The sequence below is a fragment of the Phyllobates terribilis genome, unplaced genomic scaffold (assembly GCF_046119375.1).
Source record: "Phyllobates terribilis strain yellow unplaced genomic scaffold, ASM4611937v1 Scaffold_4__5_contigs__length_816908805, whole genome shotgun sequence".
NCBI lineage: Eukaryota > Metazoa > Chordata > Amphibia > Anura > Dendrobatidae > Phyllobates > Phyllobates terribilis.
Window position 1 is genome coordinate 318991037 of NW_027362764.1, and position 13139 is coordinate 319004175.

Genomic DNA, 13139 nt, shown 5'->3' on the forward strand with positions numbered 1-13139 from the left:
TTCCCATGAAGCACTCTGCTGTTGCTTTTATTACAAGGACATAATCACCCATGTTACACTGGAAATTCATTTACAACATATACAGTACAGACCAAAAGTTTGGATACACCTTCTCATTTAAAGATTTTTCTGTATTTTCATGACTATGAAAATTGAACATTCACACTGAAGGCATCAAAACTATGAATTAAACATGTGGAATTATATACTTAACAAAAAAGTGTGAAACAACTGAAAATATGTCTTATATTCTAGGTTCTTCAAAGTAGCCACCTTTTCCTTTGATGACTGCTTTGCACACTCTTGACATTCTCTTGATGAGATTCAAGTGGTAGTCACCGGAAATGGTCTTCCAACTATCTTGAAGGAGTTCCCAGAAATGCTTTGCACTTGTTGGCCCTTTTGCCTTGACTCTGCGGTCCAGCTCACCCCAAACCATCTCGATTGGGTTCAGGTCTGGTGACTGTGGAGGCCAGGTCATCTGGCGTAGCACCCCATCACTCTCCTTCTTGGTCAAATAGCCCTTACACAGCCTGGAGGTGTGTTTGGGGTCATTGTCCTGTTGAAAAATAAATGATGGTCCAACTAAACGCAAACCGGATGGAATAGCATGCCGCTGCAAGATGCTGTGGTACCCATGCTGGTTCAGTATGCCTTCAATTTTGAATAAATCCCCAACAGTGCCACCAGCAAAGCACCCCCACACCATCATACCTCCTCCTCCATGCTTCACGGTGGGAACCAGGCATGTAGAGTCCATCCTTTCACCTTTTCTGCGTCGCACAAAGACACGGTGGTTGGAACCAAAGATCTCAAATTTGGACTCATCAGACCAAAGCACAGATTTCCACTGGTCTAATGTCCATTCGTTGGGTTCCTAAGCCCAAACAAGTCTTTTCTGCTTGCTGCCTGACCTTAGCAGTGGTTTCCTAGCAGCTATTTTACCATGAAGGCCTGCTGCACAAAGTCTGCTCTTAACAGTTGTTGAAGAGATGTGTCTGCTGCTAGAACTCTGTGTGGCATTGACCTGGTCTCTAATCTGAGCTGCTGTTAACCTACGATTTCTGAGGCTGGTGACTCGTATAAACATCCTCAGAAGCAGAGGTGACTCTTGGTCTTCCTTTCCTGGGGCGGTCCTCATGTGAGCCAGTTTCTTTGTAGCGCGCTTGATGGTTTTTGCAACTGTACTTGGGGACACTTTCAAAGTTTGCCCAATTTTTTGGACTGATTGATCTTCAATTCTTAAAGTAATGATGGCCACTCGTTTTTCTTTACTTAGAATTTGTATTATGGCAAGAAAAAAGTAGCTAACAGTTTATTCAGTAGGACTATCAGCTGTGTATCCACCGGACTTCTGCACAACACAACTGATGGTCCCAACCCCATTTATAAGGCAAGAAATCCCACTTATAAAACCAGACAGGGCACACCTGTGAAGTGAAAACCATTTCCGGTGACTACCTATTGAAGCTCATCAAGAGAATGCCAAGAGTGTGCAAAGCAGTCATCAAAGCAAAAGGTGGCTACTTTGAAGAACCTAGAATATAAGACATATTTTCAGTTGTTTCACACTTTTTTGTTAAGTATATAATTCCACATGTGTTAATTCATAGTTTTGATGCCTTCAGTGTGAATGTACAATTTTCATAGTCATGAAAATACAGAAAAATCTTTAAATGAGAAGGTGTGTCCAAACTTTTGGTCTGTATTGTATATATAAAACCTTTGGCATTTGCACTTTATATTTTGAACACTATGTTGTTGGGACTAAAAAAGTTTTTTGCAGCAGCACTTTATTATTAGGGAATAGGTGCAATGAAAATGGATAATTCTGTCAATATTTAATTATCATTAATATCAATTGTATTCATGAGGAGGCTTACTCGTATGATATAGATCTGTGAATGATAGTCAAATAATCGAGGGTACCTCTATAATTATTTTATATTGAACTGAAATGAAAAATAGAATTAGTCCTTACCGGTAATTCGGTTTCTAGAAGCCTTCCGGGACAGTATTGGAGGATGTTGTCCACACCCTATTCGGGGGCAGGAACACAGAGAGGTTAAAAGCCCCCCCCCACCATCAATCCCTAGTGTTTACCAAGATCACCTGGAAAAATGGTTACCTGACAGTTATATGGAACCCATAGGGAGGGAAATTCGTGCTGTCGTGGAAGGCTTCTAGAAACCGAATTACCGGTAAGGACTAATTCTATTTTCTCAATACGCCTTCCACGACAGCATTGGAGGAATACCAACGATATTTTATTAGGGAGGGACAATAGCTTGTAGGACTTTCCTACCAAAGGTTAAATCCCTAATGGACGATAAGTCTAATCTATAATGTTTAGAAAATGTGTGAAGGGAAGACCATGCAGCTGCCCTGCAAGTCTGCTCCGTAGAAGTGTCGGCTCTTTCGGCCCAAGAAGTTGATGTGGATCTGGTAGTGTGAGCTTTTAAGGTGATCGGTGGATCCAATTGTTGATTGACGAAGGCTTCTTCGATCGCTTTCTTAATCCAGTTTGCTATAGTGGATTTAGCTGCCTTCCTTACCCTGTTATGCTTTGAGTGTTGCATGAATAGATTTTCATCCAATCTCCAAGACTCAGTCTGTTGCAGATAATAAAGAACAACTCTGAGGACATCTAAGAGATGGAAATCTGCTTCCTTTGAATTAGAAGGCTTCTGGCAGAAGGAGGGAAGGATGACCTACTGGGAACGATGGAAATCTGTAACAACCTTTGGGAGAAAGGAAGGGTCCAAACGAAGAGTTATTCTATCTTCAGTCACAGTCATGTAAGGTTCTCTGATGGAGAAAGCTTGCAGTTCTCCTACTCTCCGTGCTGACGTGATGGCTACTAAAAAGGCAGTCTTATGAGAGAGAGCCTATATTGTGCTGGAGGATAGAGGCTCGAAGGGAGAGAGGGTTAGACCCCGCAGCACCACATTAAGATCCCAGGATGGGACATGGGATCGATTTTTTGGGTGAAGTCTGAGTGCCGAAGTTATGAATCTTTTGATCCATCTGTGAGAGGCCAAATCTTGGTCAAATATGGAACTTAGGGCTAAAATCTGCACCTTGAGTGTACTAGGTTTGAGACCCAACTCCAATCCATTCTGTAAAAAAGCAAGGATCTGAGCAATCTTGGGGTGTGAGGTGTCAGGAATATCCGGGGCATACCATGATAGGAATTTTTTCCATATTTTGCCGTATATAGCATTGGTTACTGGTTTCCTACTTTGTTGAAGAGTTCGTATAACCTTTTCAGAGGGACCTTTGGATTTTAAGATCTCGGCTTCAGTAACCAGGCTGTAAGGTTTAGCCACTGAGGATTTGGGTAAAATAGGGGACCTTGTGAGGGAAGGTTGTTGACCGGTGGAAGTATCACGGGACGGTCCAGGCAAAGTTCCGTGATGGTGCCGAACCAAGGACTTTTGGGCCACAGAGGGGCCACTAGAATTGTTACCACCCTCTCTAACCTGACTTTCTGGATAGTTCTTGCCATCAGTGGAATTGGAGGAAAAGCATAGACCAGTTCGAAATGCCAGGGATGGGCTAATGCATCTAGATTCGTGGCATTGTCTCTTCTGTCCAATGAAAAGAAGAGGGGAAGTTTTGCGTTTAGGCGACTGGTAAAGAGATCTACTTCGGGGAGACCCCACTTTGCTACCAGTGATAGGAATATTTGAGGATTCAAGCTCCACTCTCCTGGCTGAATGTCTTCCCTGCTTAGAAAGTCTGCTTGAATGTTGTTTGAGCCTTTCGGGTGAATTGCCGAAATTGACAGGAGATGTTGTTCTGCCCAGGAAAATATTCGACTTGCGATTTGTTTCAAGCTGTCTACCCTCGTACCTCCCTGATGACGAAGGAAGGCGACTGTAGTCACATTGAGAGAATATTGATGTGAGTACCCTGGATTAGGTTGACTGCTGCTCTGAGTGTTTTTTCTACTGCCTTCAGCTCCCTGAAGTTGGAGGATCTGGCACTGATCTCGGGACTCCATCTGCCTTGAAAAGGAGTCTGGGCCACCATGGCACCCCATCCTCGTATACTGGCGTCGGTAGTCACTGTGATTAGAGGGTCCCGAGTCCAAGAAATCCCCCTCCGAAGATTTTTGGTGCTTAACCACCAAGAAAGGGAAGCTTTTACCTGGCCAGGAGTTTGGGTCCGTTTGTTTGAGTCCCTTTGTCTGTTCCATGCTTTTAGGATATGATCCTGGTGAGACCTTGAGTGGGCCTGAGCCCATGATACTGACTGGATACAGGCCGTCATAGACCCCAATTCAGACATTGCAGTTCTCAATGTTGGATTCTTCTGGTGTCTGAAATTTGAGATCTTGGTTCTGAGAGCTGTTTGATGCTCCAATGGAAGAAAGGACATTTGTCTGTTGGAGTCCAGTAAGACACCAAGGAACTTCCTCCTCGACGAAGGAAGACTTTCCAAGGTTCGGAATCCAACCTAATGAGCGGAGGGTTTTTAGAGTTATGGAGACATGAAGATTGAGAATCCTCACTGAAGGGGCGATGATCAGCATGTCGTCCAGGTATGGAATTAAGCAGACCCCTTGTTTTCGGATGAGTGCAATGACTTCCGCCATAATCTTCGTAAACACCTGAGGTGCTGAAGAGATGCCGAAGGGCAGTACGTTGTACTGGTAGTGTTCTGTTATGTTATCCCTGGAAATCGCAAAGCGCAGGAACTTCCTGTGGGTCGGATGAATCGGCACGTGGAAGTATGCATCTTTTAGGTCTATGGTTGCCATGACATAATACTTCCCTATTAGGGGAATAGCTGACCTTATGGACTCCATCTTGAATCGCTTGTATTTGATGTGATGGTTTAGGTATTTCAGGTTGATTATTATGCGTGGGGTGCCTGAATGTTATAGGAAAATTTTTGAGTAGTGACCTGTACCCTCCTGGCCAGGGGGGACCGAAGACACTGCTCCGGACTTTAGCAGGTTTTGTAAACCGACTGAGAGCAATTCCCAAGCCCCCCGAGAGGGAAGGGACGTGACCTTCAGGACCCGTGGGGGACGAGTCTCGAATTCCAATAGAAGACCCCCCTTGATAGTATTGAGGATCCACTGGCAGGAAGAAATTGCCTGGCACTGGGGAAAGAAATCCGAGAGACGCCCCCCTACACGGCCCAAGTCATTGCTTGTCCAGCTGGTGGTGGTGTTGCTGGGGAACAAGGATGTTACGACCCCTGCCGCCCTTAGGATAGCTCCAGCACCCAGACTTTCCCTTTCCCCTATATTGTGAGGGGTGACTCTGGGAAGGTCGAAAGGGACGTTTTTTAGGTTGTTTCTGTTCAGGAAGGGTTTTCTTCCCATCCGAGGCCTTCTCCCGAATACATATTTCCCTTGAAATGGAATGGAACAAAGTTTAATCTTAGAGGTGACATCCCCACTCCATGTTTTGAGCCACAGCGCACGGCGGGCAGTATTGGATAGGAGAGCTGCCCTTGTCGCGAGCCGGACTGACTCAGCCGAGGCGTCCGCTAAGAAGCCCATGGCTTTTTGAAGGAGAGGGATGGAGTCTAGCAGGTCTGCCCTGGAGGTGACCTGAGACAGATGTTCCTCTAGTTGGGCCAGCCACTTGAAGAGGGATCTGGCCACACAAGTCGATGAAATATTCATCTTGAGAGAGGCAGAAGAGGTTTCCCATGATTTTTTAAGGACACTTTCCATTTTTTGGTCTAATGGATCCTTCAATTGGGATGAATCCTCAAAGGGAAGTGAGGTTTTCCTCACTACCCTTGCCACCTGGATGTCCACCTTAGGGACGTCCCAATCAAATAACTCACCTTCCAACGGAAATCTAGGCTTTAATTCCAAAGGGGTGGTGAGACGATTTTCTGGGGATTCCCATTCCTGTCGGATGAGATCTCTAAAGACCTCATGAACAGGATACCCAGTCTACTTTTTTGATCTAAGACCCCTAAACATTTAATCTTGAACGGAACAGGGGACCTAGACTTCCTCCAGCCCCATTGTGCCTCTAACTGCGTCCAGTAATTCTTCTAAGTTGTCCGAGGAAAAATAGTATCTTCCGGTTTCAACTTTTTTGGCAGGCCCTAAGAATGCTATTTCATCCAAATCATCAGAGGCAGAGCTACTAACATCAATAGAGACTACATCTGAGTCTAACTCTTGGATCTGCCTCTTCTTAGGGGGAGACGGCCTGGAGGAGGAGTAGACAGGCAGCGCAGCAAAAGAGGCTAGGACCGCCTGTTTAACAAGAGATCTAAGTTCCTCAATTAGAGAGGGATTTTCTTCTTTAATTATTCTATCTGTGCAGGGCTGGCACAATTTCTTCTTATAAGATGAGGACAACTTTTTAGCGCAGATGCCACATCTACGGGGCTGGTCTTTATCCTTCTTAGAAGTGGGGGCCTTATCTTCCTAAGAAAGGGGAAGAAAAGGGGACCCATGTAACTATAAGGAGGGGAGATTTAGTGTCATCTAAATGAGAGGCTAAGATAACCCCTCAGTGACCACCGAGGTACTACTCACTGTAGCTGAGGGCGTGCTGGGCTCTGCAGATGAAGGGATACTGGATATGTCACCTTCCATGGTGGAGATAGCCTTACCTTAGGCATCTTCAGGCGGGTTTTTATAGGAAAAAACGTGCCTTCCAGAAAGGAACCTCAGTCCCTTCCCCCTTCTGGTCACTTTAGGGCCACTCCGATTCAATGTGGGCCTTGCCGGCCCTGGGACGCGCTCAATCTCAGCGTCCCGGCATGGAGCACACAGGCTGGAAGCAGGACCTGCGGTGACGTCACCCAGGTGCGCGCGCACCCAGACTGCACATGCCAGCTCTGGGAGCGCCCACACCGTGCGTCCCAGCGTGGAACGCACAGGCCGGAAGAGACAGGACCTGCGCTGAAGTCACTTCCGGTGTGCGCACCCAGAACGCCGGCTGAAGGAGGAGATGCCGGGGAGCTGGAGCAGGTCCCCGGCATGAAAACCACCCGGCTTGCTTTACCCTCTATGGGGCGCAGGAAGCCCGGAACGGTCCCAATGGGAGCAGCATGGAGGGAGGAGGGAGCGCCCCGACCGACCACTGCCTGGCAAGTACAACCTGATACAATGCTGCCTGCCGGCCCGACAGCACTGCAGGACCTCTCCATGCCCCCAAGGGGGACAGGAAAACACTGGGGATTGATGGTGGGGAGGGGCTTTTAACCTCTCTGTGTTCCTGTCACCCCAATAGGGGGTGGACTATATCCTCCAATGCTGTCGTGGAAGGCATATTGAGAAATTTGTCTTTTTAATATAATCTTGTGGATATCTTCCTTTAAAATTAGACTTATTTAGTGCTAGTTTTCTTGTTGTTAAAGTCCAGATATATTGACAACTAAAGATTTCCCACAGAAAGATCACCAAAACCTTGTGCCAAACTCTATATTTATACTTTGTACTTATAGGAAGTATACATACATCCATGGGTTCCCACTTTACCCTCATTCAGCATTCTTGCATCAAGCACATTCACCACAATATTGCACCCAGTTTCAAGTACTCCTCTAACTGGCAGTATCATCCTATGTCCAGTTTACCATATTTTCCCTCCTCTCACCTGTGCAGGGCTACTTACAAAAGTCATCATCTGAAGATGTTCTCCATAGTTGATTGCTAAACCTGGTTCTGACACACCAAGCTGGCAGACTGCCCCAAACCAAACAAAGTGGGCAGTAAGCCACATGTGGCTCTCAAGCTACAGGTTGGGGACCCCTGTTATAAGGGTATGTTCAATTGGCATTTTTTGCAATGTTTTTTTTACCTGCATCAAAAAACAGAATGCTGGTGTAAAACAAGTGCGTTTTTTTCACAGCATCTTTACTTGCAGTTTTCTCCATTAATTTGAATGGGTTAAAAAAAAGTGAAATAACACTGAACACATTTGAACATTCATTAAGCCTTCTTTCCTAGGACTGAACATGATCTCACAGGCCTAAGCAGCAGCATTTCACGATAACTTGAGACTTCACTGTTAAAAGGGAATCTGTCAGCAGGTTTTTGCTATCTCATCGGAGAGCAGCCTGATGTAGGGAAAGAGCAGCTGAATCCAATGACTTATCACTTCAGATTTAGCAATACAGCAGAGCTGAGGAAGCTGCCCCCACCCACACCCGGTTCTGTACATACAATGTCCATAGACAGTGAGGTGCTTATTACTGGAGGGGGCGTGTCAGACTAGCATGTACTTGCTGCTGTATCCCAGGAATGATAAGCTCTTGGTGCTAAAAGAATCCCTGCAAGCAAACAAAACCTGGAGCTTGATAAGAGGCATTAATGAAATGTGTTTTAACCCCTACAGCATGCGGTCTTCAGATTATATAGCAGATTACATCCCTTTAAAGAAAGGAACTTCGAGCCAGGAAGTGATGTAGCAGGGAAATTCTGCATGTTAGGTTGCATGAAAGTCAGTGATTTGAATACCATGCACGTGGACATTGGCATATCATGCAATCATTTTATTTATTCTGTTTTAATTATATTTAGAAAGTACTTTCATTTTTAATAAACCAATCAAATTGGGTTTGTTATACTGGTGCTAGGTACACTCTTTAAATACATACCAAGAGAGATAACAAAGACAACTAAAATGAACCAGCCATGCCACATGTATAAAACAGTACAAAACACTACAAATAAAACCATGTAGGTATTATCCAAAGCATCCAAATCAGCTCAATAACTACTTTTCATACTGGCCCTGGAGAAATGAAAGTTAAGCTATTACCTGTTTGCATCAACCTAGCGGCACCCAGAGAACTGTAAGGGGATGCCAGAAGCAAGGTTTATATTACAAAGCTACTTATTTATTACATGATTAAACTATATGTTAAAAATAATTATCTTTTTTAATAAAGTTACATAATTACATAGTTATATAGGTAGAAAAAAAGTCCATCAAGTTCAACCATCCTCCACCAATTGTACATTTTGTCACCAATTTAATAATTACCTAGAATGTTATGTGTACTGATTTTAAAAGCTGATTTTTTTAAAAGCGGTTATAGTGTCGGCCATTACTACCTCTTGCGGTACAGCATTACACACATTTTGACTGCTGTATCTGTCAAGAACCCTTTCCTGCTGGAATCTCCTTTCTTCACCCGTAATGAGTGTACCCTGGTCCTTATTGTGGTCTTTGGAAGGAATGAGTCATGTGTCTGTCCTTTGTATTGAACACACGTATTTACACGTATAAATGAGGTCTCCTCTGAGACGTAAAAAGGTTTGAAATATATTGCCGAATACAATATTATGACAATACATTTCAAAAGAAAACAGCGTACAGCGATATGACATGCAAATTGCTTTCTTCTATACTTGTTTAAAATGCCCTGTCAACTCTAAACAAACAATTCTAAACACTCACCAAGTTAATTATAACTTGCTTTCCGTAACTAATTATTTGGGAGTCAAAATGTCGTTGAAATCCATCCATCTGAAAAACAAAAGAACCCATTATTATTATTATTATGCACTTCTTATATTATAGACTACCTCTTGAAGCTCATCAAGAGAATGCTAATAATAAAAATTTTGGCTATAAAGTGGGAAAGCTAGATCTTCTAACAGTCTTGTATGCATTTTTTTCAAAATAATGAAAAATCTCAGTAGTAGAATTAGATTCAAGACAAGGGTCAAAATGAAACGGTTGCAATTTGAAAAGGCATCGCATACGGATTTGCTTAAAGGGGTTTTCCCACGAACAAAAGTTCATTTATAAAATTGTCTGTGTCTGACCCTGTACGGAAGATACCACATCTCCTGGGCAGGGGAGGAAGCAAAATATAATACAGACATTACAACACAAGATCACAGAGGATTCAGTTTATGAGGTAAAATATTGTTTAACCACTTCACGCCAGAGCCTGTTTTTGCCTTCGTGACTGTGCCAATTTTTTCAATTCTGACCACTGTCACTTTATGAGGTAATTACTCTGGAACGCTTCAACGGATCCCCCTGATTCTGAGACTGTTTTTTCGTGACATATTGTACTTCATGATTGTGGTAAAATTTCTTCGATATCACTTGCGTTTATTTGTGAAAAAATCGGAAATTTGGCTAAAATTTTTAAAATTTTGCAATTTTCAAACTTTGAATTTTCATGCCCTTAAATCAGAGAGATATGTCAGACAAAATAGTTAATAAATAACATTTCCCACATGTCTACTTTACATCAGCACAATTTTGGACCCAAAATTTTTTTCTGTTAGGGAGCTATAAGGGTTAAAAGTTGACCAGCGATTTCTCATTTTTACAACAAAATTTACAAAAACATTTTTTTAGGGACCACATCATATTTGAAGTGACTTTAAGGGGCCTTTATGACAGAAAATACCCAAAAGTGTCACCATTCTAAAAACTGCACCCCTCAAGGTGCTCAAAACCACATTCAAGAAGTTTATTAACCCTTCAGGTGCTTCACAGGAATTTTTGGAATGTGGAAGAAAACAATGAACATTTAACTTTTTTTCACAAAAATGTTACTTTAGCCTCAAATTTTTAATTTTCACAAGGGCAGCCAGAAAAAATGGACCCCAAAATGTGTTGTGCAATTTCTCCTGAGCACGCTGATACCCCATATGTGGTGCAAAGCCACTGTTTGGGCGCACGGCAGGGCTCGGAAGGTAAGGAGCGCCATTTGACTTTTGGAATGGAAATTTGACTGGAATCGATAGCGGACGCCATGTTGCATTTGGAGAGCCCCTGAGGTGCCTAAACAGAGGAAACCCACAACAAGTGACCGAATTTTACAATCTACTCCTCTGTATAAATTAATCTAGTGGTGGGAAAATAAGTAGATAGGTAAATGGTCACTAAACCCATAGATGAATTCCCACAGAGGTGTCATTTCCATAATGGGGTCACTTCAGGGGGGATTATGCTGTTCTGGCACTTTTCAGAGTACCAGAGCTAAAGAATCCCCCCTGAAGTGACCCCATTTTGGAAATGACACCCCTCTGGGAATTCATCTATGGGTTTAGCGACCATTTTAACTCAATGGATGATTTCCAGAAACAAGCACGCAATGGAAGGTTTAGATTCTGGAGAACCCCCCCTGGAAATTAAGTGAGCGCTACTCGAATGTGTCATTCACTAAATGAACCAAATGTTTGAATGACAAATTGGGATACATTTTTACAGTTTAAAAACATGGTTCTGTGTGGTAGATTTTAAAGCAGTCAGTGACGCATAAGGCTGGCAATGATGGGCATTGTGGGCAATAGTAGCGGGTATCACGCCTCATTCCTCTCTTAGTACATACACAACATCTTTTCTGGGGGTTCCTTCTTGTTTCCGTTGCTGGAATAAGTGCAATAAAATGTCGCTCAGTGAGTCTTTTCACATCCTCAGATTCTAATGGATGAGCGGGGCTAACACTTTGAAAGACAAGATTTTCAATTACCTTTTCTTGATAATCAAGAAAAGGATCTGAATTTCCTGCTTTTTTGTACAACACAACAGAATTGTATGTGGCCACCTGAAACAGATAAATAACCAACTTTTTATACCAGGTATAGGACTTTCTTGATACCTGGTATGGCTGTAGAACCTGGTCTGCAAGGTCCACACCCCCCATGTGTTTGTTGTAGTCAAAGACTGACACAGGTTTTTGCTTCGGAGTGGTGGATCCTAGTTCTACAGTGGCCCTTGTGGCATCTGTGTGGATCGAGCTGAGGACAAAAGTATCCCTCTTATCCCTATATTTCAGGGCAAGCAGCTCTCCGTTGCGTACAGCCCCTGACTGCCCCTTTTGAAACTTTTGGTTGACCAATGGTTGTGGAAACCCCTGACTGTTTTTACGGATGGTCCCACAAGCCCCGATGTTGTGTTCAACCAGACTTTTAAATAGGGGTATTCTGGTGTAATAATTGTCCACATATAGATTGTAGCCTTTTTGAAAAAATGGACTTATCAGCTCCCAAACAATTTTTCCAAATGTCCCCAGATAAGTAGGGCATCCTGGTGGGTTTAGTTGGCTGTCTTTTCCCTCATATATGCGAAAAGCGGATGTGTATCCGGTTGAACTTTCGCACATTTTATAGAGCTTTATTCCAAACCTTGCCCTTTTAGATGGGATAAATTGCTTGAGGTGCAGTCTTCCTTTGAATTTTACAAGGGACTCATCTATAGAAATATTTTGTGTTGGGGTGTAGAGCCTTAAGAATTTTTCTGACAAATTTTCAATGATGGGTCTAATTTTATATAACCTGTCATGTTCTGGGGCATTTCTGGGCAGGCATTGACTATTGTCGTTAAAATGTCAAAACCGCATGAGCATTTCATAACGGGTCCTAGGCAGAATGACTGAAAACATAGGGGTGGCTTGAACAGGGTGGTTGGACCAGTAGGATTGAATGCTCGGTTTTTTAACAAGCCCCATGGCAAATGTAAGTCCTAAAAAATTTTTTATTTCCGGGACATTAGTTGGTGTCCATAAATTTGCCCTAGCATAGTAAGATCGGGGATTCTGGCTTATGAATTGGGATGCATATAAATTTGCTTGCATGACAATATGCTCTAGCAAGCTGTCTGTAAAAAACAAATTAAAAAAATGAATTGGTCCAAAATCTTCCACCTCCACATTTATACCAGGAGTGGCGTTGAAATCAGGGCTGAATGGAGCAGCCGAATCCGAAGCCTCCCATCTGGGAAATGCTAGATCATGTGGCAAAGCCCCTTGTATACTGGGGTGCGCCAATTCACTAGTAGCAGGGACAGCGCTTGTACTGGGCAGTGTTCCCTGATTTGGAGACGTTTCTCCAGTAGCGCTATTTGCCCCTATTGCTGTACTGGTCCTTGGGCTTGAGGATGGAACAGAATCACTGCTCATTTCTGTCGCCGCTACTAAAGCCCTCAAAATCCATATCTCCATCTGAGATTGCGCTGTCATCAGTGTCAGAACACAGCAGGGCATACACCTCTTCTGCGGTATAAGTCTGACGGGCCATTTTATTTTTAGACGGGACTGACCGGACGGGACTGACCGACAGATCTGACCGGACGGGACTGACCGACAGATCTGACCGGACGGGACTGACCGACAGATCTGACCGGACGGGACTGACCGACAGATCTGACCGGACGGGACTGACCGACAGATCTGACCGG

At 43.6% G+C, this 13139-nt stretch overlaps 1 protein-coding gene across 2 annotated transcripts in view; it reads right to left on the bottom strand.

Moving 5' to 3' along the window:
- Window positions 1-13139, bottom strand: part of SACM1L (SAC1 like phosphatidylinositide phosphatase) — a 350039-nt gene that overhangs the window by 187428 nt on the left and 149472 nt on the right. For both annotated transcript variants that reach the window (XM_073678395.1, XM_073678396.1), the window contains exon 11: window positions 9396-9464. In XM_073678395.1, the coding sequence (XP_073534496.1) occupies window positions 9396-9464 (69 nt within the window). The remainder of the gene's footprint in view (window positions 1-9395; window positions 9465-13139) is intronic.